This window comes from Chanodichthys erythropterus, chromosome 10, assembly GCF_024489055.1.
Source record: "Chanodichthys erythropterus isolate Z2021 chromosome 10, ASM2448905v1, whole genome shotgun sequence".
Lineage (NCBI taxonomy): Eukaryota > Metazoa > Chordata > Actinopteri > Cypriniformes > Xenocyprididae > Chanodichthys > Chanodichthys erythropterus.
The window spans coordinates 17,252,056-17,279,614 of NC_090230.1; the positions used below are offsets into that span (position 1 = coordinate 17,252,056).

The 27,559-nt window shown below is 36.7% G+C and overlaps 1 protein-coding gene across 6 annotated transcripts; it reads right to left on the reverse strand.

The window, feature by feature from the left end:
• Window positions 1–160: 160 nt before the first annotated feature.
• Window positions 161–27,452, reverse strand: LOC137027796 (coagulation factor XIII B chain-like). 6 transcript variants are annotated; one of them, XR_010896088.1, is made up of 9 exons: window positions 27,377–27,452; window positions 26,519–26,692; window positions 26,234–26,410; window positions 21,642–21,815; window positions 21,399–21,569; window positions 21,088–21,267; window positions 19,451–19,654; window positions 6,514–6,580; window positions 161–228 (listed from the first exon to the last, which is right to left on the reverse strand). XR_010896088.1 is itself a non-coding variant. In XM_067396323.1 (8 exons), exons 1-7 carry the CDS (start codon window positions 27,444–27,446, stop codon window positions 19,452–19,454), a joined length of 1,149 nt encoding a protein of 382 aa, XP_067252424.1. In that variant the 5' UTR covers window positions 27,447–27,452; the 3' UTR covers window positions 5,221–5,350; window position 19,451. The 6 variants fall into 6 exon arrangements, 4 of the variants coding, with proteins under 4 accessions (XP_067252424.1, XP_067252423.1, XP_067252425.1 ...); XR_010896087.1 differs by lacking the exon at window positions 161–228 and adding an exon at window positions 5,219–5,350; XM_067396323.1 differs by lacking the exons at window positions 161–228; window positions 6,514–6,580 and adding an exon at window positions 5,221–5,350.
• Between the last annotated feature and the right edge of the window lie 107 nt (window positions 27,453–27,559).

Below are 27,559 nucleotides of genomic sequence, written 5' to 3' on the forward strand. Positions count from 1 at the left end.
CCAACGTAAATGTAAAAATGCTGCAATGCCAGTAAGAGTGCTAAGGTCTCCTTCTCGATTGTCGAGTAGTTAAGCTGATGACAGTTAAACTTAGCCGAAAAGTAGGATACTGGATGAGCTATTCCGTCAGCACCCTCTTGTAGAAGAACAGCTCCCGCTCCGACAGCACTGGCATCTACCTCCAGCTGGAACGCCCGAGTCACATCCGGAGCCGAGAGAACAGGAGCACTGCACAGAAGAGATTTTGCAGACAAAAATGCCTGTTGGCAATCACTAGTCCAACTAAAATCCACTTTAGGGCTACACAAATGAGTTAAAGGAGCAACAACACTCGAAAAGTTCTTGCAGAAACACCGGTAGTATCCTACCATTCCAAGGTATCCACGCAGCTCTCGCCTCGTAGTAGGTACCGGGTACTCAAGAACAGCAGTCACTTTTACATCTAAAGGCCGAACCTGCCCGTTTCCTACCTGTTTTCCTAGGTATGTGACCGAAGCTTTAGCGAATTCGCACTTTTTCAAATTCAACGTAAGAGATGCAACGGATAAGCGATGAAATACATCGTGCAAAGTCAACAAGTGTTCAACCCAGGTGGATGAATAGATGACTACATCATCCAGATAGACGTTACACTTGGGCACTTCGCCCAAAACCATGGACATCAAACGTTGAAACGTCGCCGGTGCGTTTCGCAGGCCGAAAGCCATCCGTGTGTATTGAAGGAACGAATCTGGAGTAACGAACGCGGAGATCTCAGAAGCGCGTTCGGTTAGAGGCACCTGCCAATAACCTTTTAATAGATCTAATTTTGTGATATATTTCGCTACTCCAAGATTATCAATACAGTCATCGATGCGCGGCAATGGAAAAGCATCAGGCACAGTGACAGAATTAACCTTCCTAAAGTCAGTGCAAAAACGGACGGTCCCATCAGATTTTGGCACTAAAATGCATGGCGAGCTCCAAGGGCTGGTACTCGGAACAGCAAAACCATTTTGCAAAAGATACGTTACCTCGCGTTTAATTTCTTCCCGTTTACTTACCGGACAGCGGTATGCATGTTGCTTAATGGGTAATGCACTACTAACATTTATATCATGCGCAATGATATTAGTACCCGGAGGGACATCGTTAAACAAGCTTGGAAAACTATCCAACAATTTCTTTATGTCCTGCTGCTGTTCACTGGACAAATAAGAAAGCTGGGACTGAAGATTTGACAAAACCTCCGAGTTTTTCAAACTACTACCCCTTACGACCTCCATGGAAGCCTCCAACCCATCATCCACATCATCTGTAGGCAGAGTACGGGTGAGCAACGAAACGCGCTCTCTTGACTCGGTCACCGTCTCAAATAAAGAAACATCAGCGGTCTCAGGAGAAACGTCAGCGGTCTCGTCCTTAGCAGCACGGCACAAATATGGCTTTAACATATTTACATGGCATAAGCGAGTTTTTCGCCTTCGCTCAGGAGTATGGATTACATAATCCGTCTCACTTACCTTGCTTTTAATTACATAAGGACCTGAGAACCGCGCCGCAAAAGCAGATCCAGGAGTAGGAATTAACACTAAAACCTTCTCTCCTGGTAGAAACTTACGCGTAACTGCCTTCCGATCAAAACAGCGCTTCATTTTCTTCTGCGACAGAGCAAGAGTTTCTTTAGCCACAGTACAAACTGTGCGTAAACGTTCACGAATACGAGAGACCAGATCGATTACATTAGTCTTCTCAGAAGGACCTAAACAAAGAAGTTCTTCCTTCAGCATTTTCAAAGGCCCACGCACGTTATGTCCAAACACTAGTTCAGAAGGGCTAAAACCCAACGAATCTTGTCGCGCCTCGCGCACCGCAAATAAAACAAAAGGGACTCCCTCTTCCCAATCGTTCCCAGTCTCTAGGCAATACTTACGCAGACCTGATTTTAACGTTTGATGCCAACGTTCCAGAGCTCCCTGAGATTCAGGATGGTAGGCACTCGAAACCACGTGAGACACTCCTAGAGCTTTTAACACATTACGGAATATGCGAGACAAAAAATTGGATCCTTGATCCGTTTGGACAATTTTTGGAAGCCCAAAAGTCGTGAAAAATTTTGTTAAGGCCTTCGTCACAGATTTAGCAGTTATGCTTCTCAAAGGAATCGCTTCTGGGAACCGAGTAGCCACGCACATTATCGTCAATAAATATTGACAACCAGACTTGGCGCGGGGAAGTGGACCCACACAGTCTACCAAAACGCGCTCAAACGGCTCTCCTACGGCAGGAATAGGACAGAGGGGAGCGGGTGGCACCACCTGGTTAGGTTTTCCCCCAACCTGGCAAATATGGCATGTTTTACAATACTTGGAGACATCAGTTTTTAATCCTGGCCAGAAGAAATGTTGGAGCACTCGATTATAGGTTTTATTAATTCCTAGATGTCCAGACCAAGGATGATCGTGAGCTAACCTCAATACCTGCTGTCGAAATTGCGAGGGAACCACAATTTGATGCACCACGTTCCAATCATCTGCCTGCTCAGCACACAACGTACTACTCCATTTGCGCATCAGCACTGCGTCACTCCAGAAAAAACTTTGATTACGTGGCGACAACGAACCGTTCTCAGCACTGGCACGACACTTTTGTAAAGTCGGATCGTCTTTCTGCGCCTCAATCAAGGCTTCACGTGAGATTGACGCATCAGCAGCCAAATCGAAGTAAGCGTGTGAACTCTGCGTTACTTTAGCCTCATCCAAAGATTCTGGAGATACATCATCTCCTAGAAGCTCTGAAAAAATAGAGTCACTAAGGTTAGTATCTTGAACGTCACGTTTTGCTTGTGCTCGTGTTGTAACAGCACTTATGGAAAACACATCAGGCAAAGTTTCAGCAAGTACATCAGACTGCGTATCTCTGCACGGAGCATCAGTCACTTTTACGACCGGCATAACCTGGCCACCAGCGATATCATTCCCCATTATAAAATCAATACCTTTCACAGGCAAAGATGGGCGAACTGCGACTTCAAAGCACCCAGATGCCAATTCAGAAGTTACCCATATGCGATGAAGAGGAACAGTTACAAACCCCATTTCAATACCCTGCACAATCGTGCTGGTTTCACACGCGGAGCCCGCAGAAAATTCTAAAACGTCCGACAATATAAAAGACTGAGATCCTCCAGTGTCACGCAAAATTCGCACTGGTTTACGACTTTCGACACCATTCAAAGATACAAAACCGTCAAACACGAAAGGCTGGAAACAGGGATCCAGAATAGAAGTAGTGCCGGAGGAAGAGACAGTTTTAACCAAAACGGTACCTCGAGGTTGAACAGAGAAAGACTCTTGTCGCTCATGCTTTCGTTTTAGGCTGTGACAATCAGCCATTACATGTCCAAGTTTGTGACAATAGCTACACTCTTTACGGGACTTCGGAGCATTAGGAACCCATTTACTTTTACCATCAGAGACCATCTCATTCTCCTTTGGTACTGAACCTCCAGAATCACTTGAACGCTTAACAAACACCGTTTTGTGCATCAGAGCATATTCATCTGCTAATACAGCAGCCTGCTGCACCGTACTAACTTTTTGTTCGTTTAAATACAAAGCAGTGCGCTCTGGAACGCAGTTCTTAAATTCCTCAATCAACATTAACTCTCGCAGAGAAATGTAGTCCGCGACCTTACACGCTTTAATCCAGCGGTCAAACAACATTCCTTTCTCACGAACAAACTCAACATAAGTTTGAGACGCGGATTTCTTCGTGGTACGGAAACGTTGTCGGTAATGCTCGGGGACCAACTCATACGCTCTCAGAATCGCATTTTTCACGGCTTCGTATTGAACGCTCTCTTCTAACGAAAGAGATGCACACACGTCTTGCCTTACCTGTTAGTTTACACTGTAACATCAAAGCCCAAACTTCAGTTGGCCACTTCAGAGCACTCGCGATTCGTTCAAACGCTTGAAAGTAAGCTTCCACTTCTTTCTCCCGAAAAGGTGGAACTATCGAGATATTTTTAGCCACGTCGAAATGAGGAGACGATACAACTACAGACTCGGATACATTACCTGACGGAACAGAATTACTAGAGACAATATTCGAATTTGATGGACCAGCAGCTGCCTCAGAGCAATCATTCAAACTAGATGTTTTAGGAATCGTTTGTTTAGAGAGATCTTGAGCAGCCTGCAACTCCACCTGCCGAAGTCGCACTTTTGTATCAGCATCAATTCGATACATCTCAATCTGGCGTTTTAAATCATCTTGTCTCGCCTGAGCTCGATCCTGAGTCTCTAATTGTAGACGAGCTAAACGAACTTTTAAACGCAAATCCGAACGAATTTCAGGCGATGCCTCAGTAGAAAGAGAAATCGGTTCGAATTTAGGCATTGAAAATGGTGCACTCACCCCTGCACCAGTAGTCACTGGAGTGGACTGATCACCAACCGGCACTCGTGAAGGACTTCCTGCAGCAGTTATCGCGGGACCAAATGCTTCCCCAGAAACTGCTTCCAACGAAGGAAACACCCCTTTGTCAACCAAAGCAGACACAATACAGGCTTTTATTTCCGCTTTACGCTGTGTTTTAGAAACAGAAATCTCATAGCGCTGAGCGATCAGAAATAGATCATTTTTTCGACACGCCCCTAACCCCTCAACACTAGGCTGATCTATGAATTTGTTCAAATCAAAAGTTGCCATTTTTACAAAACCGGTGTGGAAACAAATAAGGAAAATCCACACACACTCCGGACCTACCTACCTAACCAGAAGTCTAACTACCTCCTATAGCTAGTCTTCGGAGGGTACCGATTAAGAGATTGCTCTCTCCCCCGGAATACCTCCAAACAAAATAAACTAAAATAATAAAGAAAACAACAAACAGTAAACCGTAGCCAGAACTGGCGCTAAGCACAGCCCTGTTGGCTCACTCTGACTAACCGGAGAATGTGTAGGACAAACCTGATCCGCTCCACACCAAACAAATCACGTTAATTACTAACAGCTGAACTCTCGGGAAACCATACTTACAAAGGATCCCGGACGAGCCCCCATTTATGTTACGAACCCCACCTCTAAAGAGCTCGCTAGGGAAGGGGGTAAGCAACATAAAAGGACACGCGAGACAAAAGAAACAATTTATCCGTTTATTGATGCCGCAGCACTAGCGTATCACAGGCAACTGTTCAGGTGGTATAAAGACAGCGGCAGTGGTGACCTGGCGACTGGAGTTATGATGGAGGCAGCACAAGTTCGACACTCAACAGCACCACCCCGTGTCTACACGCTCCCGTCTTATATTGAACCCAGCACGTCGTAAATGAATGAGGCGCAGGTGCACGGGGCGGAGCTCACCCTCGGGGGAAGAGAAAGACACAAGTTAATATAAAGAAAGAATACACACCACACTAAATAACACATACAAAGGCTTTGGCCGTAACATAATCAAAATATGTTACTTGTCACCATTGTTGAGATTCACAGGCTGATACTTGACATCTGTGTGTGCTTTTTTTTTTTTTGTAAGAACAACTTTTTAAAAAAAATAAAAAATTCTGTATTGTATAAGCTGATCTTGTGCTGTAGAATCACAGTGCTGCTGTAATCAATAATGTGAATCTAACTCAGAGATTGAGCTGTAAATTTGATTCACATCAAATAATGATTAATTGAAAACATAGCCAACACCACCTGATTATCTTTTAACTTTGCTTGTCTGGTCAAACAAAATGTAATGTTAAATAGTCAAGGGTCAAGAGCTCAACTAAAACAAACCCTGACCTCGATGATGGTAACTTAAAAATTTTGATTTTCTCCTTTGGTGATTCTGCTTGTTATCATCAGGTGTCTTCAATAATGCTCAATCATCACTCAATTAATCACTTATTTATCTCATTAATGCTTCAGTGGGTGGAATAAAAATATGGCAGGACTTTTACTCTCTGACCTCTGGAATGTCCACCTCTGCAAAACAGGGCCTGCCTGTATTCCTTTCTCCTTTTTTTTAAAGAAATATTGAAGAGTGAGAGAGAGAGAGAGAGAGAGAGAGAGAGAGAGAGAGAGAGAGAGAGAGAGAGAGAGAAAGAAACAAGAGTGCCTAACCTTCAGAAAATGTTAACTGTGAACATAAATGTTAAAGTCCCTTGATCAATTGCACCACCAAGTGGTCCCTGTGTGAAGTTTAAATTTGTGATTGTATTTATTATCTTTTAATAGAAGATAAAAGCACTTCTGCACTTTTTTTCCACTTTGATGTATATCTGGCCTCTGTATAATAAACTGATACAAGCTTTTTGGCTGATTTTGGATCTGTGCAGATCTTTTTTTCATTCTTGGATCATTTATTATCTTAAAATATACACCATTTTTTTCTGGTGTATTGACTGCAAAAAGATTGTCTGCAGTTTTTTTCAGAATACATGATTATTAACCAGCCATACCCTGAACCCTTGGTTAACATACAAGAACAACAACAAAAAGTTATGAATAGATGTGAGCAGTAGTCATGAATTTTCTTACTTTTCATTTCAAATGAACATCACAAAGAGATTTCTTTCTCCTTTGTTTCTTGACTGAATTTCAGCTACTGCAAAAAAAAAAAAAATAAATAAATCCAAATGCTAAATGCCAGCATAATGTTTCAATACTGAAAATTAGGAACTGTTCCAGCTCAGGCTTATACATGAAACCATAGCATACAATCTTCAACAGTGGTGACAATAATTATTCATACGGCAACGCATGATGGGAGTTTTGTCCTATGGTGATACCCAGGATGCATTGAAGCGTGAAGCGTTTTTTTTGTATTACCATTGTTGAGATTCATATGCTGATTCTTGATGTCTGTGTGTGTCTAAGCAATGCAGTAGTTCAATAAGTTTTGTTATAACTCAGTTAAGCAGCCAAATAAAACCTAAGGGTCAAGAGCTCAACCACCAGAGGTGGGTAATCCAGGGGTCAAAGAGTAAAAGTCCTGGCATATTTTTATCTCATCCACTGAAGCATTAATGAGATAAATAAGTGATTAATTGAGTGATGATTGAGCATTGTTGAAGACACCTGATGATAACAAGCAGAATCACCAAAGGAGACTGAGTTTGTTGATTCAGGTCAAATAATGATTGTGAAAACATAACCAACATCACCTAATCATCTTCTTTCTTTGCTTATCTGGCTGTTATAACACAGTTAAGCGGCCAAATAAAACCTAATACCAAAGAGAAAAGGGTCAAGAGCTCAACTAAAGCAACCCCTGATCTGACACCGGCTCCGAACCCTGATGGTGACTTGTCATTGTGATTTTTCTCCTTTGGTGATTCTGCTTTTTATTATCAGGTGTATTCAATAATAGCCAGTCATCACTCAATTAATTATCTCATTAACTTTAACACTTCAGTGGGTAGATGAAACATATGGCAGGACTTACATATATATATATATATATATATATATATATATATATATATATATATATATATATATATATATATATATATATATATATATATATATATATACATATTAGAGGTGGGCATAGATTAATTTTTTTAATCTAGATTAATCTAGATTAATTTTGGAATTAATCTAGATTAATCTAGATTAAAATGGCTCATTTGAATTCTGCCGAAGACATTCAGAATATGTGAGATACCCAAATTGTCCCTGCGTCCCAATGTCCATACTATCCATATTAAATAGTATGTTAGATTAAAATAAGTGTGTCCCAAAGCATAGTATGTTGAAAAGAGTATGCCAAAAGTCCCCGGATGGTCTATTACTTCCGGTAGATTTTCGAAGTGTGGATCCGTATCAACGTGCTGCATTTCTCTCCGATACAGTAGGAAATTAGCTAAATGAAATGTGGAGGATGTAAGATGATTGACAGGGAAGTTTACGGTGACAGGATGCGACAGAGAGAAAAGACGCGATTGTATGACGTGTTAGTATGTCCCAAAGCTTGTCTACTCTTTTGCTACACACTCAAAAGTAAGTACTTTTTGTTCACAGAAAGAGTACGTTACATACTTTTAGGGCGTATAAGTAGGCGAATTGGGACGCAGCAAATGACTAAAAGTAATCCGCCATTTTGTCCGACAAAGCAGATAGGAGTTAGAAGATTAACCTCAGTGCAGTTAAACTTTTGTATATTATATTTTGTATATTGACATCTTTCTGCGTTTGAAACAACATTGATTCTCATGTTTATTCATGGTTATTTGCTGCTATAAATGGACTCGTAGTAAGAGATGATCGGTTTATGAGCCTCTTGAGCTGAGGCGCTACAGCAATCTGTCACGACCATGGTCACAACACATTAAAGAAAACGGTTTTTATTGTTTGAATTCCTTAAAAAACTAGGTGGACATTCCAGGGGTCAGAAAGTAAAAGTCCTGCCATATTTTTATCTCATCCACTGAAGCATTAATGAGATAATTAAGTGATAAATTGAGTGATGGTTGAGCATTATTGAAGACACCTGATGATAACAAGCAGAATCACCAAAGGAGAAAATCACAATTTTTAAGTTACCATCATCAAGGTCAGGGTTTGTTTTAGTTGAGCTCTTGACCCTTGACTTTTTAATATTAGATTTTGTTTGCAGTTTTAACTGCATCAAAGCCAAACAGACAAGCAAAGAGAAAAGATGATCAGGTGTTTGTTATGTTTTCACATAATTGTAATTTGTCCTGAACTCTAGAGGTGGGCAGATCGATACTAATATCGATAATATCGATACCAACGTTGGTATCGGTATTGATCGATACCAACGTGAAAATATCGATCCTTAAGTTTCAGTTTCTCTCGTTATGCGACCTGGCCGTGTTTGTCAAAATGCTGCTGCTGTCACAGAGCAGAGCAAGCTCTCAAGAGTGCTGCTCGTGCTCGACACTGCTTCCCCTCACCACTAGCGCTACCACCAGCAGTCAGGCGCGCATTTCTAACAGCAGTTACAACGCAGGCAACGCAAATGCCAGCTGAGAGGATTTTTTCAAAGGCAGGACAGTTAATTAGTCACAGGCGATCTGCAATAAAGGCAAAAAATGTGAACATGATTCTGTTCCTGAACAAAAACCTCTAACCAAAACCTCTTTTCTGCACAGGGGAACAGGGACCACAGGGCATTCTGGGAGTATTTCTTTCAACTGAAGGCTTTGGGTGTTGCTTAATTTTTATATTTTGTATTTACAGTAATTGGTTTTTATTTATGATTATTTTATTTTTTTTAAACCCTGAAAAGAAGTGCACTAAAGAGGAGAAACGTTATTTTGTACTCATTATATCGTATTACAAGGAGAATTTGTTTTACATTTTTTATATTTATTGTGAAGTAAAACTTTGTGACTTTGTTTATTTAAGAAAAAAATCCTGAAAAGAAGTGCACTAAAGAGGAGAAACATTTTTTGTTAACATGCTACTTGAAAAGAGAATTTGTTTTTACATTTTTTATATTTGTGAACTAATCATTTTGTAACTTTGTTTATTTAAATAAAACAGAAGTAACCAAAAGTTGTTTCTGAACAAAAGCTTTTGTAGTACTGATTAATAACCCAAAATGCAAATCACAAAAACAAATTAAAAGTCATGAAAATTCATTTAGATTTAGGTTGAAGACGCATCCACCTTAATTATTAAAAAGTATCGGTATTGGTATCGGTATCGGCGATACTGGCCCTGTATTTACTTGGTATCGGATCGATACCAAATCTAGCGGTATCGCACACCTCTACTGAACTCATTTAGAGCCCAATCTCTGAGTTAGATTTACATTATTGATTACAGCAGCACTGTGATTCTACAGCACAAGATCAACTTTTACAATACAATTTTTTTTTTAAGAGTTCTGATTTATTTATTTGTTTTAAAAAGCGCTAATTTAAACACACAGACATCAAGAATCATCCTGTGAATCTCAACAGTGGTGGCCATCATAAAGCATGTTGCAGTGCATTCTGGGAGCCACCAATCAAAATTCATCCATGGCTCCCATCATGCATTGCTGTATGAATAAATTATGAGCTGGATTGTCTTAGTAATTTCATTTATTCTCAAGTAGTAGTAATTTTCGTAGATTGTTCATGTTTGCTTTTATTTTTCTGTTGTTTTGTTGTGACAGTAGCTTGTTTTGTGATGTTCAGAGTTGATCTGTTTGTCAGTATTTTGTATTTATTTATCATCACCGTTCTTGAGAATCATATGCTGATTCTTCATGTCTGTGTGTGTTTAAACTCTGAAGCTTCAGTGCATAATGTATTATTCTAAAAAAAAAGAAAAAAAAAGCAAACACAAAAAGTCATCTTGCTGTTGGGTCTCAAACTGTAATCAATCATTAATATTAAAGCTAAATATCAAGCACACAGTCAGAGATTTAGACTCTAAACAACATCAGGCCATCACATGATGATTTTATCATCAAATTAAATTGTGACTAGATCTCTGACCAACAAATGTGCTTTACAAACACAAAGTTGGAACAGCCAGAGAAAGACTAATAATAAAAGGTAAAGAGTCAAGAGACCAACTAAAGCAAACGCTGACCTCGTTCATGGTGACTTGAACTGAAACATTCCATAAAACATTAATTAACACCTTTTTTCTCTCTTTCCTTCAATGATTCTGCTTATTATCATCAGGTGTCTCCACTAATTGTCAATCACCACTCAATCATCAATCAATTATCTCATTAACTTTAACACTGCTTCAGTGTTACTTTTTTAACACCCGGCAAGATGGACAGCTTCTACTAAGCCTTTTTTTTTTTTTTTTTTTTGTAAAAGTTATTTTATTGTAAAAGATTTGAATGATATATCATTAAAATCTTTAAACAACAACTTTATATATCATTAAAATCTTTAATGAAATATTATTTATATCATTTATATAAAAAAAAAAAAAAAAAATGGCTTAGCAGAGGCTGTCTCTTGATATTGTACCTTAACCTTCAAAAGAAACGGTACATATATGTACCTTTTAATGCTTGGGAACATATATGTACCTTTTTGACCCTCAAAAAGGTACAAACATGTACCTTGACGTCCAATAATAAGCCCTATGGGGTACGTTAGAACGGACAGAAATGGACTCCTACTGTACCCTTATTTCTGACAGTGTACACATATGCTCACTTAGCTGGCATTAGCATTAACTTTATTTAGTTAATGTCGTTTTCATACAAGCACAATTTTAAACAGGTTGCTTTTATCATTTATTTAGTTTTAATTGTAAGAATTCCAAAACAGAGAAACTGAATTGGGAAAAAAAATGTTTTATATTGATCGGCTTCATTTGTTTTTGCTTAGTAGAACAGCTGATGCTTCAGTGATGTTTTATTCACTGTCACACAGACAGAGGTAAAATCATCACTCCATCATTACATGTTTGTTTTAGGTCAATGCCTATTGAAGATTTGCCACTCTGACACATAAATTCGATTCTATCCCCATGTGGTGAGAATATCTTTTCCTCAAGGCCTCTTTCATCCATTTCCTCCACAGACACTGAACAGGGCTCTGAAACAAACCCAACATTTCACTCTCAGTGTTACAGAATCCATTCATTGATTCATCAGAACTAGAACTACAACTACAACATCAAGATTACATCAAAATAACAAATTTAAAAAGAAAAATCCATTGAGAATATCTTTGCATGTCTTTAGTGGTGTACAACTACAACAACAAGATTACTTCAAAAGTTCATACACTAGTGAAAAACAAATATGCTAAAATGTATTTCAAACACATTGCTAAGTATACTACTGTAATGACTCAGAAGTATATTGATCCATTTGCAGTTTATTCAACAAAAAGGGCAGTACAGGAATCATAAACCAGATAACAGGCAGAGGGTTGAGGCAAGCGGCAGACAGGGATAAACAATAGCAGACAGTCAAGTAAGCAGGCAGCAAGAATCAGAGTCCAGAATAACAGTCCAATCGATAACAGGTAAGCAAACAGGAATAAATGCTCAGAAATGATCAGAGATGGACATTATCTCATTAATGCTTCAGTGGATGAGATAAAAATATGGCAGGACTTTTACTTTCTGACCCCTGGAATGTCCACCTCTGGAAATGATATCCGTGGCTGATCAAGACTTCACAAAGAACTGCGTTTGAGTGTGTGTTTGGCGGCAGGTGCGTGGATGATCAGTCCCAGGTATGTGGGTGTATGGGAAATGAAGTCCAATTGAAAGCTAATACTCGGGAGAGGGCTCCCTCTGGTGGCCCGAGAGATCTGGGGCAGGGGATCCAATCGTGACAACTACAAATACATTTACACATTTTTGTACTAAAAATACCCTGCAATTGTACTTTTGGTATACTAAACTGATATACTTGAGTCTGCTAAATTGGAACAACTAATTTTGTACTTGATGCACTTTAATTGATTGATTTAATTGATTTAATTAAAACTAAAGATACAGTACAGTCCAAAAGTTTGGAACCACTAAGATTTTTAATGTTTTTAAAAGAAGTTTCGTCTGCTCACCAAGGCTACATTTATTAAATTAAAAATACAGTAAAAAACAGTAATATTGTGAAATATTATTACAATTTAAAATAACTGTTTTCTATTTAAATATATTTCACAAAGTAATTTATTCCTGTGATGGCAAAGCTGAATTTTCAGCATCATTACTCCAGTCTTCAGTGTCACATGATCCTTCAGAAATCATTCTAATATGCTGATCTGCTGCTCAAGAAACATTTAATGTGTACAATTGTACAAAATATTTGTGTACAATATTTTTTTTCAGGATTATTTGATGAATAGAAAGTTCAAAAGAACAGTGTTTATCTAAAATCTAATCTTTTGTACCATTATAAATGTCTTTACTGCCACTTTTGATTGATTTAATGCATCCTTGCTGAATAAAAGTATTAATTTCTTTAATTTCTTTTTAAAAAAATAAAAATAAAAATTCTTACTGACCCCAAACTTTTGAACGGTAGTGTATAATGCTACAGAAGCTTTGTATTTCAGATAAATGCATGCTGTTCTTTTGAACTTTCTATTCATCAAGGAATCCTGAAAAAAAAAAAAAAAAAAAAAACTGTTTTCAACATTGAAAATAATCATAAATGTTTATTGAGCAGCAAATCAGCATATTAAAATGATTTCTGAAGAATCATGTGACACTGAAGACTGGAGTAACGATGCTGAAAATTCAGCTTTGCATCACAGGAATAAATTACTTTGTCAAATATATTTAAATAGTACACAGTTATTTTAAATTGTAATAATATTTCACAATATTACTGTTTTTTACTGTATTTTTAATTTAATAAATGTAGCCTTGGTGAGCAGACGAAACTTCTTTTAAAAACATTAAAAATCTTAGTGGTTCCAAACTTTTGGACTGTACTGTATATGTGATTGATTGTGCTAAAGTGGAACTATTGCAAGTATACTTTAGGTACACTTTAATTTCTTGCATTAAAAGATTCTACAGTTCATACTTATCAATATTGACATTAAAACACATTTTAGGCTTAATATTAAGAAATGTACATTGTGCACAAGTGAGCACGATCACACGAAAATGCGTATCAATAGTACGAGTTTGTAATCTCGTAGAATATATACGCCAAAATGAGTTTTGGTGTGCGTATGGTACGCAGTTTTTCGCGTGCATATGATACGCACTTTATGGTGTATTATATACGAAACCCCCCCCCCCCCCCACCCCCATCCTACCCAAAAGCGTGTCATATACACGCCATAAAGTGCATATCATAAAAAAAAAAAAAAAACTGCTTACCATACGCACGCCAAAACTCATTTGGCGTATATATTCTACGAGATTACAAACTTGTATTGATACGCATTTTCATGTGATCGTGTTGGCACAAGTAGTACGTCAAATAAAGTGTAATTATAATTTGTATATCAATAAGTCTCAAGCGATATGTCAGTAAATATGTTAATGTTTTTTAACTATATTTAGTATGAAATAAATCCATTTCAAATGCATACTACACCCTATACCCTCATTCACTATTCCCTACATTAGTTTACTAATATAGTCCGCTTGAGAGAGTTAAGTAAAAGTAGTGAGTGAATTCAGACACTGATGAACACCTGATTAGCAGAATCACTGAAGGACAGAGAAACAAGACCAGAAAAAAGATAAGAGATGAGCAGAAACACAAGAACTACAAATGACTTCCAAGACACACTTTGTGAAACCAGTTTACAAACCAGTTTGACATTATTTCTTTCATACATGTACAGAAGTTCTTGTTGAGAATTAACAGATTTGGATGTTTTATTGAAAATAAAAATGTATTGAAGTTTGCAGTCACCATCATGGTGACCAGAGTCTGATATAGCTGGACTTTTGACTCTTTAACATTAGCTTTCTCTGGCTGTTGTGACTGAGTGTTTATAAAACACATTTGTAATAAAAGCCAACAAGAAGTTGATCAGGTTTTTTTGGCTGATGATGCTGTGATCATCTTGGACTTGGTTAATTCACTGATCTGTTTTTATATCTATTTTTTGGTTTCATGGGTATTTTATATTTATTGATCAAGAATAGTGATGTCTGGTTTGCGAACGAATCGTTCTTTTTAACCGGTTCTTTTCAGTGAACCGGTCGAACCAATTCACCAAATCGGTCTGAATCGTTCCAAACAGTTCGCATCTCCAGTTAGCAAACATGAATCCACAAATTACTAAAGTTACTCACTTTTTGACGTGCCTGACACTACCTCTCGAAATAAACCAACATCCCGTGGTTATTCAGTTACTCCAACAGTACAGTGACTTAACCTGCTGTAAAGAGAGAACTGATGATGATGGGCACGAGCTGCAGAGCAGCTGATATGAGCGAGCATGTGTGGCGCACTCGAACGAACTTACACGGCCTGTCACCGTTCTCCTTCTCGATTCAAGAACCGGTTGCAACGGTTTTCGGATCATCAGTACACAACCAAGAACCGCTTCTTTCGGACATGTCCGATTTGAGAACCGATGAGCTGATGCAAGGGCGTAGATTTGGTTTCAACTTTGGGGGGGCTGAACGTTGGTATGGTTGTATTGTATTGGGGGGGTTGTAACTGATGGATTTGAATATTAAGGGGGTTACCTCCCCCCCATCCCCCCCACAAACTACGCCCCTGAGCTGATGACACTGCGCATGCGTGTAATTTTCCAAGAGAACGAAAAGCATTAGTCAAGTTTTGTTGAACATCGGACAGTGTGATAATATAAAACATACTGGAAATATGTTTATGACTTGATAAATACAAAACGTTTATTGTGCTTTTCCAAATACACCAGATTAATAGCATAATAGCATAAAATACTGTACATAATACTGTACATAATAAACTACATGCCAACATGAACATAATATTTTGTACACAGATCAAACTAATGTTCAGAAATAGTTCTACAAATTTATTTTTCTATATTAATGTTATTTAAAAAGCAATATAGTAAAAGTTGTGCAGTTGTGCTTTCAAGTTAATTTTTTTAAAGATTGGAAACAATTATTTGTTTCATAAATAATCCATGGACATCTTATTTAATTTCTAAACAAGGTGATATAAAGATAAAAAAATGACGTAATCAAACTACAGCGAGAGCAAACAAGCGACTCCTTTTGAATCGCTCTCGCGGTTCTCGAATCTCAATCTCATTCTCGAGTCAAGAATCGGTTGCAACGGTTTTCGGATCATCAGTACACAACCGAAGAACCACTTCTTTCGGACGTGTCCAATTTGAGCACCGATGAGCTGATGATACTGCGCATGCGTGATTCAGCGTGTGATCTGAAGCTACTGAACAGCTAACTAAGAATACTGATGCTATGAGAGGACTCGAATGAGGGGCCAATCTGGCGAAACGTAAGTTTATTTAATTACAAATAAATTGTAATGTAAGAGCAGAGGTGGGTAATCCAGGGGTCAAAGAGTAAAAGTCCTGCCATATTTTTATTCCACCCACTGAAGCATTAATGAGATAAATAAGTGATTAATTGAGTGATGATTGAGCATTATTGAAGACACCTGATGATAACAAGCAGAATCACCAAAGGAGAAAATCACAATTTTTAAGTAACCATCATCGAGGTCAGGGTTTGTTTTAGTTGAGCTCTTGACCCTTGCCTTTTTAATATTAGTTTTTGTTTGGTAATTTACTCACCCCCCCATGTCATCCAAGATCTCCATTCTTTCTTCACTCGAAAAGAAATTAAGGTCTTTGATAAAAACATTCCAGTATTTTTCTCCATATAGTGGACTTCAATGGAGCCCAAATGGTTGAAGGTCAAAATTACGGTTTCATTGCAGATTGAAAGCGTTCTACATGATCCACAGGTCAAAGTTTAAACTAATTATTGCACTAGCACAGTGGTTCTCAAACCTGTCCTGGGGACCCCCCACCACGGCACATTTTGCACGTCTCCCTCATCGAACACACCCAATTCAACTCTTGCAGTCTCTACTAATTAGCTGATGACTTGAATCAGGTGTGTTAGATTTAATTCTCTGTGATTTAGTAATTCAGTTTAAAGCCAGTTGAAACAGCGCTGACTTAATCAACAACACTAACATGCAAATCAGGAGAAACATTGATTGAAGCGATCCATTTAGAATACTTCAACCAACAACATTTATCATGGATTTACTGTGGTACAGAGGTGGGTAATCCAGGGGTCAAAGAGTAAAAGTCCTGCCATATTTTTATTCTACCCACTGAAGCATTAATGCGATAAATAAGTGATTAATTGAGTGATGATTGAGCATTATTGAAGACACCTGATGATAACAAGCAGAATCACCAAAGGAGAAAATCACAATTTTTAAGTTACCATCATCGAGGTCAGGGTTTGTTTTAGTTGAGCTCTTGACCCTTGACTTCTTAGTGTTAGATTTTGTTTGGGCAGTTTTAACTGCATTAAAACCAACCAGACAAGCAAAGTTAAAAGATGATCAGGTGGTGTTGGTTATGTTATCACATAATTATTTGATCTGAATCACTAAACTCATTTAGAGCCCAATCTCTGAGTTAGATTTACATTATTGGTTACAGCAGCACTGTGATTCTACAGCAGAAGATCAACTTTATCAATACAATTTTTTTTTTTTACAGTTATGATTAAAAAAAAAAAACAGAGCTCATTTAAACACACAGACATCAAGAATCATCCTGTGAATCTCAACAGTGGTGAGAATAATAAAGCATGTTGCAATGCGTTCTGGGAGCCACCAATCAAAATTCATCCATGCCTCCCATCATGCATTGCTGCATGAATAAATTATGAGCTGAATTGTTTCAGTAATTTTCTTTATTCTCACTATTAAAATTTTGCTGTTTTTCTGTGACTTTTTAGTAGCTTGTTTTCTAAAGTTCAGAGTTGATCTGTTGACCAGAATATGTTGCTTGTCACCGTTGTTGAGATTCATACGCTGATTCTTGATGTCTGTGTGTGCCTAAAATATAAATATATATTTTTTTGTGATAAAGACAACTTTTAAAAAAAAAAAAAATCTGTATTGTATAAGTTGATCTTCTGCTGTAGAATCACAGTGCTGCTGTAATTAATAATGTAAATCTAACTCAGAGATTGGGCTCTAAATGAGTTCAGTGATTCAGATCAAATAATGTTTATGAGAAAACATAACCAACACCACCTGATCATCTTTTAACTTTGCTTTTCTGGTTGGTTTTAATGCAGTTAAAACTGCCCAAACAAAATCTAATATTAAATAGTCAAGGGTCAAGAGCTCAACTAAAACAAACCCTGACCTCGATGATGGTAACTTAAAAATTGTGATTTTTCTCCTTTGGTGATTCTGCTTGTTATCATCAGGTGTCTTCAATAATGCTCAATCATCACTCAATTAATCACTTATTTATCTCATTAACGCTTCAGTGGGTGGAATAAAAATATGGCAGGACTTTTACTCTTTGACCCCTGGATTACCCACCTCTGCTGTGGTAACACTAACTGTAACCGTGGTATATTGTCAGAAATGTAGGTTAATATCTTATTTTATTTCATTTTTAATGTAGACTTGTATTAAATGCCAATAAGGCCACATTACAGACTATTTTTGTGCATTCGTATTTATATTAAATGTGTTTAAAAACTAAATGCCACAAAGCCATTCTAGATATAGAAACAATAGTTTTACTTTTTACCATGTAGTGATGTGCCATGTGTGGTTTTACCTGCGGTGATCTAATTAGAGTACTTTTAATTTAAATAAGAATAGAGTTCTAACTCTGTAATAATATTTAAATTTCACCCTTTAAAAGCAAGGTTAAGTTTTATAGCTATTGTTTGTGTATTAAATTTGCATCTGTGTCCTATCTCAAACTACTCAGCCCAAGCTTTTGTCAAATCTGTTGTTTTCAAGATATATATATATAAATAAAACATGTAGGCCTATATATATATATATATATATATATATATATATATATATATATATATATATATATATATATATACTAGGCTTACATGTTTTGTTTCTTGAAAACATAACAGATTATATATATATATATATATAATAGAAAAGGTACCCCCAGATGTGTCCACGACATCGAATCTGGCCCCCTTTTAAGAAACTTTGGACACCCCTGCTCTAGATAAGACCCTTATTTCTTGATTGTGTAGAACGCTTTGAAGCTGCACTGAAACTGTAATTTTGACCTTCAACCGTTTGGGCTCCATTGAAGTCCACTATAAGGAGAAAAATCCTGGAATGTTTTCATCAAAAACCTTAATTTCTTTTCTACTGAAAAAAAGAAAGACATCTTGGATGACATGGGGGTGAGTAAATTATCAGGAAAATTTAATTTGAAAGTGAACTAATCCTTTAAACACTTAATATTCTCTCTCCATTCTCCGTCTTCACAGGTCAAGTATTTGGAGTAGGGGTGACTCTGAACCAGTGTGAATTTATTAAAGCAGGTGTATTCAACTCTCCCCTCTGAATATAATTTTTTTGTCATTTCTGTTGTATCTGCAAAGTTCACATGTGGTGGTGGATAATAAAGCAAAGTTATTTTTAATTTTTAGGTTATTTTTAGATCTCCAAGAAAATATGGCATTAATAAATCTCAATATCAGCCACATGCCTTTTTTATGGCCTAATCGAACATGCTATTAAAGTTATTAATGCACATCATTAATTTCAAGAATTTGTGTTCATTTTTCTAGATGCTTTAAAAATGCCTTTCTGTATTAAAAAGATCTGGGTTGGATTTTTCTATACAATAAATTATAACTAGATTTTAATTTGTGTCTAATGTTGTGGTTATCCATGTAAAACTCACCATCACAGTGCTAGGTTGCTAGGACATTGCTTCTTATCCCAAGTCAAAAGTGACTTGTGTGTTCATGTATTATGTACCAAAGTTGAGCATTTACTTCAATATGAGCAATAGTGGTGCTTGTAAACACTGCTAATAAAACTCAATAATTAAGCATGTGACCTTACCTCATACACATTTAGAGAATGGGGAGTTCCATTGTCCATTTGACAAGCAGCTGATTTTTTTATCTCCCTGTAATTTCACTCCCCTCCCAACACATGAAAGAGTTATTGTGCGTCCAGGTCTAACTGAAATCTCAGGCCCCGGGTGTTCGTCATCAGTGACGTCTGATCTCATGTTCTCTGTCAGCATTGCAACACACATTACCTCTAAAAACAGAAAGATTGGATCAATCAAGCATTCTCCATGTGAACAACAGATCTATCTCTGATCTATCTTTGTTTTTGTTTTGTTCTGTAAGAAGTTAAAAGCAGAGGTGTATAGTCCAGGGGTCAGAAAGTAGAAGTCCTGCCATATTTTTCATTCCACCCACTGAAGCAGTGTTAAAGCTAATGAGATAAATAAGTGATTAATTGAGTGATGATTGAGCATTATTGAAGACACCTGATGATAACAAGCAGAATCACCAAAGGAGAAAATCACTATTTTTAAGACACCATTGTGGAGATGAGTGTTTGCTTTAGTTGAACTCTTGACCATTAACTATTAATGTTAACTTTATTTTCGATGTTACCGGAGTTGTAACAGCCAGACAAGCAAAGAGAAAAGATGATCAGGTGTTGGTTATGTTTTCACATAATCATTATTTGATCAGAATCACTTGAACTCATTTAGAGCCCAATCTCTGAGTTACATTTACATTATTAATAACAGCAGAAGATCAGCTCTATCAAATTAATCCAAAAGGTTTCACAAAAGTTGTTCTGAATAAAACAAAAAAAGGATATTTCTTTTAGGCACACACAGACATCAAGTATCAGCCTGTGAATCTCAACAATGGTGACAAGCAACATATTCTGATCAACAGATCAACTCTGAACATTAGAAACCAAGCTACTAAAAAGTCACAGAAAAAAAATTAAAATAGTGAGAATAAAGGAAATTATTAAGACAATTAAGCTTATAATTTATTCATACAGCAATGCACGATGGGAGCCGTGGATGAATTTTGATTGGTGGCTCCCAGAATGCATTGCAACATGCTTTATGATGGCCACCACTGTTGAGATTCACAGGATGATTCTTGATGTCTCTGTCTCTAAACGAAAGCATTTTTTTTATTTATTTTTTTGATCAGAACACCTTTTGCAAAATCCCTCAGATTGTATTGATAAAGCTGATCTTCTGCTGTAGAATCACAGTACTGCAGTAATCAATAATGTAAATCTAATTCAGAGATTGGGCTCTAAATGAATTCAGGTCAAATTACGATTATGTAAAAACATAACCAATACCACCTGATCATTTTTTAATTTTCCTTTTCTTGCTGGTTTTAATGCAGTTAAAACTGCCCAAGCAAAATCTAATATTAAAAAGGCAAGGGTTAAGAGCTCAACTAAAACAAACCCTCATCTCCACGATGGTGGCTTAAAAATTGTGATTTTCTCCTTTGGTGATTCTGCTTTTTATCATCAGGTGTCTTCAATAATGCTCAATCATCACTCAATTAATCACTTATTTGTCTCATTAGCTTTAACACCGCTTCAATGGGTGGAATAAAAAATATGGCAGTATACTTTCTGACCCCTGGACTATACACCTCTGGTTAAAAGACAGTTATCATCACCAATCAGAATCTTACCTTTACATGTTGGCGCTTCTTCCCAAGTTCCACTGCGACAGAAAACTGTGCTTTTCCCTTTAATTAAGAATGAGCTTCGACATGCGTATGTTACACTCGATCCATCTCCATAAAATTCTTCAGGTTTAGATGTTATGAGTGCATTTTTCACCTTTGGAGGAATGTCACAACGTCCATCCACTAAAAAAAGAAGCGTATGGAAATTCATGAACTCCAGTAAGAATGAGGTTAAAATTATCAATAGATTCTATTGTCCACTATATGCTGTCGCTGCTCCTCACAAAAATATAATAAGAGTTTGAGAAGCTCACCCTCACAAACTGGTGTCTCCCATGTACCACTGACACATCTTATGAAGCGTGGAGTTGGTTTGAACCCTGGATCACATTTAAATTCTGTTTTGTCTCCATCATTGTAGGTCTGTTTTGTTTGCTGTAGTTTTCCATGGTGAACACTGGGAAAAGCACCACACTCTTCCTCCCCTGTAAAGACAGATGATGTTTCAGTAACCTGTCATTCGTCTAACACCTGAGACTGACAATAATAAAACTCACGGATGCACCGAGGTTCTTCAGACCAAGAGCCTCCGCTGCATGTCACTGAATCCCACCAGTTCCCACTGAATGGTTTATAACCCGTGTTGCAGGTGTAAAAGATTTCTTCCTCACTGGAGGAGAGGGTGTGAAACCCATTTTCCACAGATGGATCAGGGCACAATTTTTGTTTTGCTGTGAGGAAACATTTTCAAGACTTCAAAATTATGATTATATGTTTTTGAGACATCATTGTGTAGATATAGTGATTTGATTGAATATCGAAAAAGTTCTGTGATATAACTAACATACCAGCAGGGTTAGGAAGGTTACTTTTAGAATGTATTTCACTACAGATTACAAAATACATGCTTTAAAAAGTAATCTGTAACGTATTTCGTTACATTATTCAAGTTTAGTAACTTAATCTTTGGAATACTTTGAAATACTTTGAAATACTTAACACAAATGACCATATTAACTTGATGTTATGTTTTAAGTTTACAACCTGTAAATAAAAATGACCTCTACCCACCAGGATTTGGTTTTCCACTAAATTGTATTTTTAACATCAGTTACAAAATATATATCTGCAATTTATTAGACATAACCTATGTGTTGGTAAAGAATTTCAATATCTTGATAAACAAATTATGAAAATATTTGTTTCTTTTAACATCACATCCATATATAATTACTAGTGATATATCATTCCTAAATTATATTTTTATATTTGTAAAGATGTGCATCAGAGGGATTACAAAATATTAAATAGCAATAAAATGTTGTTAATAATAAAGGTTGTTTTATAGGTGTATAGAGTCGAATTGACACAGTGGTTTAAATTGTTTTATTAACAAAGTTTGTAACATTTAGAATGTATATCAAGAAAATGAAATGAAATTAAATGATCTACCCAATAATCTCGAGAGAAGGCCTATATTCAAAGCTGACTCCTACAGTTTTTTGCATCTCTCCACCACCACATTTTACAGGTTTGGAAAAAACATATGATCATTTTGTGTGAACTATCCCTAGTATAAATATGTTTATACTAATATTTAACCTTAGTGCACTGATAGCTGCATTAATATTAACCATATAAACAACAAACAGCAAAGAACAAAAATATTAGATTTTTTAAATAATACTTTATTTATTTATTTATTTTAATTATTATTAGTGATGCACCTATTTTGATTTTTCATGGCCAATATAAGCAAATTGACAGATTCTGATACTGGTTTCAGATTGTTTTTAAAGCAAATTTATTTGTTGCTTATTTGTTAAAAAAATATGTGTAGCTCTTTGATATTAGAGGCAAACACTGGATTTTTATCAAAGTCCCAACAAAGATGTTATGAACATGAGCATGATCAGTTGTTTTTCATTTAAATTATTATATAATTTCAGATTAACAGCAAAAACAGCATGGTCTGACTTTAGCTGTGTGAAATTATGCTACATAAGACACCTGCACAAAACACAATCAGCAGACAGACTGAATGAAATGTAAATTCACTCTCTGACAGTAGGTGGCGCTTGTGGAACAGCAGTGATATAGCGTTTCCATGGTTACAGCTAGCTATACACAATGCAGCGCTGTGCTGGAGATAAGAGGAAAAGCCATCAAAACCTTTCTGAAGACAATTCCCTTCAGAGATGCATTCATATCAACTCCAATTCAATATTTGTATTATTCTTCCTATATTTGGCGAACAGTGAGCCTGTGCATGGTGCAGTAAATACTCTGCTGGTGCGTCTGTTCTCATTGTGTCCGTATTCAGCGTGTGCCCGTGTTAACGTCCTGTTGACAGGCTTAGTAAATATTTCCTGAATTTTTGGGAAATTATTACAAAGCACTTTGTTTGCAAGCCCGGAATAAAGACCAAAATAAAACTAAAAAACCTTTGGATTTATGACCAGACTACTGCATCTCTATTTTTGATCATGAACTCGAGTAACGTTACGCGGCATAACCCTAAACATTTATGAATTATTAAGATTTAAAGTTTGTCTGTAGAGTACACCAAGAAGTTGGCTTTATAAAACATCATTTAACACATGATTAAAGCTGCTGTAGGGACTTTTTAGAAAACGCCGACTTAGCCTTAAAAAAATTTGAACAAGCACAACTCACAGGTCACTCCACCTTGCTCTATGCTGCGCTACAGCCCTCCCTCCACAGCTCCTCCCCCATCACAGCGGAGCCTGCCGTGAACGCGCAGGCTAGTAAGGCAGATAAACAGTTATGGCACATTCACTGGTACAGACGAAACATCAATATGATTTACATTGACTATGGCCTGTTCATACTTTGACTACAAACTTGGTTCTCAAAACATGATGTATTTTGCAATACATGTAATGTAACTATATGACGTTGCACTATTTCTATAAGTAATAAATAGCTAGTATGATAATATAACGTTAACTAACATTACAGTATGCAAGTAATTATTCTATCGATATGTAATGCTAAATAAAGTTTGCTAGTACATTATTTCAGCAACATGACAAGCCAGTGAATTAGTAGGTTTCAATAGTTGCTTTGCACAGTGTGTGACATTTCATCTGTATGTTATGCGGCTAGAGTTTTGACACCGAGTCAATGGGCTCCGACGAGGAATTCACACCCACAGCGACTTCGAGGAGTCAACAGGCGGGGAGAAGAGGAAGCGTCAGGCAGGGGACGGGCAGGCCTGTTTTGAAATTATCTTAGTTGTGTAGTTCTTAAAAAACGAAACAAATCAAGCAGGGATACGTACTTGTCAAGCAGAAATGTGGCTGACTCTGCATCGGTTTTTAATCCTTTCAGGACACGTAGCTCCCTCCACCTCGGAAAAGCCGCTCCGATATTTACCCTCATTTTATTTCAGGCTCTATCTAATTCTTTCTTTTTGGCTTTTTTATCATCGTCATCTGTCTTTTTCCGTTTACCCGTCTTTATTTTATGAGCAGGAGCCACTCGAGGAATTGGCAGTTTGGATTGTTTGTCTGCTATAATCTTGAATTTGACGCCTGTATGCGCTGTGTACTACTGTGCATGAGAGAGGAGTGTGATTCTTCATGAAAGATGGATAAAAGGCGCACAGGAAACAAAAACCTTGAAAAAATGATATACGAGACCGCCAAATCCTGTCCAAATCACAGAGATGCCGATTCACACAGGACTAATTTTATCACAAGACCTTGGTATTCTGCAAAAATGTGGTAGGTCATTTGCAGGGTAATTTTTTCTTTACAAATTACAGACATGGCCATTGTGCACTGGATTACAAACACAGACAACCTCCGTAATTACTACAAATGACTAGAGATCACCAGGTAATACTAACCCTGTGCGAATAGGGATTATGATTGCTGATAGTGTGCATTTATAGATTTGAGTCAGCTTTAGAGTGGTAAGTTAAATGTCCAAACATTTCTCAGAATTTAAGTTGAGGATGAGGATGACTAAATTTGTTTTCAATGGAATAAGAGCATGTCATTCCCATAGCAAGCAATGATCAAAATAATGTTAAATCAATGTTAATGTGTCAACGTTAAACGCATTGAATCAATATAACTTTTGTATCCGAAATTAATGTTGAAAAAATGTTGACATTTCAACAAAAAAATATATGGTAATGGCATTGAATCAATGTTACAATGTGACATTGGTTCAACATCATGCTTACACTCTCAGAAAATGAAACACAAATACAACTGACTTAAAACCACACAGCCTGAAATCAACAGAAGATAAAAGAAAACAATAAATCTTGCAAGATCTCAGCAGAAGTTCTTTCTGAGAATTAACAGAGATTTAAATGTTGACGTTTTATTGAAAATGTTTGGTCACCATTTTGGTGATCAGTGTTTCCTTTAGTTGGGTAGTTTGTTTAGGTTCAGGATGGGGTTTAGGGATATTACATTTATCTACAAAATGATAAAAGGGAAATTACACATATCTTTATGACATGAAAGAGTCATAATATTTTTTAAATGTTTTTTTGCTGAAAAAAAAGTATTATGTTTTAGTGCTATAAATACGTCGATATTGTACATTTCAGCACCTTTCTAAATGTACAAAAATTTGCGTTTTGTGTTTTTGAAAGTTACATATTTATACCTATGCATGCCAAATATACCGAGACCAGGTTTCTCTCAAAGACATTTTTCTCTCAAAGACACAACTCTAAATGAGTTCAGTGATTCAGACCAAATAATGACCCAACCAACACCTGATCATCTTTTAACTTTGCTTGTCTAGTTAGCTTTACTGCAGTTAAAACTGCCCAAACAAAATCTAAAACTAAAAAGGCAAGGGTCAAGAGCTCAACTAAAACAAACCCTGACCTCAATGATGGTAACTTAAAAATTGTGATTTTCTCCTTTGGTGATTCTGCTTGTTATCATCAGGTGTCTTCAATAATGCTCAATCATCACTCAATTAATCACTTATTTATCTCATTAATGCTTCAGTGGATGAGATAAAAATATGGCAGGACTTTTACTTTCTGACCCCTGGAATGTCCACCTCTTTGACTATATGTTTTTGAGATGTTATTGTGTAGATATATAGTGTTTTGATTGAATATTGAAAAAGGTCTGTGATATAACTACCATACCATGGCATGGCCGTATGCCTGTCCATTCAGTCTGGGGGTTACAGGTGATTTCTACAGGCTGTTCTGGTTCAAACCCAGGATAACATTGATATTTTATCTTTGATTTTTTGGAGTATTTTTGTGTCTGACCTCCCAAAATCTCTGCATTTTCGATGTTTGGTGCTGCACATGTTTTTTCTGTAAACAAATATCCATCACATCAATTAGAATTAATATTATATGATTAATAATTTGCACAAAAAAATATATATATAAATAAAAAAAATTAGTAATATCAGTTCATACCAGCACACAGTGGTTTTGGAGTCCATCCGTCTCGTGTGCATGTGGCCACTCCTCTCTTATATTGACCCTCATCATAGCAATAGTAAGATTTTTTTGTTCCCAATGTCATATCTCCACTGAAGTAAGAGTGTGGGTTATACACATGCTGGTCACGTGGAACTTCACATCTAATAACTAAAACAAGATTCACAATATTTTAATAACACAGTAAGTGCAGCTCCTAATACAGAAGTGTTTCTCTACAATCTTACCCTGACGATTTCTTTTGTAACAAAGATCCAGTATCTTTCAGTGCAGGTGATCATTCTTGCACAGGACTAATACTATCACAGAACCTCAGTGTTCGACAAAATGAGGAAGATCATTTGTGGGGGAATTTTTATTTTAGACAATTATGGCTAAAAATGTGCTAAGGAGTATTTCCTGCTAAGGTGTTATTTGACTCTGACGAAAACATGCCCGGTGCATTATGGGTGTTAAACTTTTCCTATTTGGCAAAAAGGAAGACATGGCCTTTTTCTCTAGTCAGGTATCAACGATTTCATTTTTTCCCTTCCTTTCTACTGAATAGGCAGAAATTTTTTTATTGAAAGTCCATTTTGCCAGCAGTAAATTCCCCTTATACAATCCAGCAAAACCTGCAGTTCACGTTCACTGTTTTATCATCATTGTATATTAATCTTTCTAAACTGTTTCTCTATTTTCATATTTAATATCCTCTCAACAACATTTTGAGAAGCACAAACAAATGTCACACAAAGATGTACTAGTCAACACTCTTTAAAATCATTTAAGGTAAATTTTAGGTGTGATTATAATATGGATAATATTCCACATATTAAAAATGAATAAACTCACCTTGACCTTGCACAACAGTCACAGAAAATAGGAAACAGGAAAAGCTGATGATTTGTACAGGAAGTCTCATTTTGAACTCTCATTTCACAAATGACTGAAACTTTTGTTTTCTGTCTCTTTTTGTATGATGAGAGATCAAAAAGTTAATCATTTACTAAGTCAAAAGGAAGACTCTTTTCTACC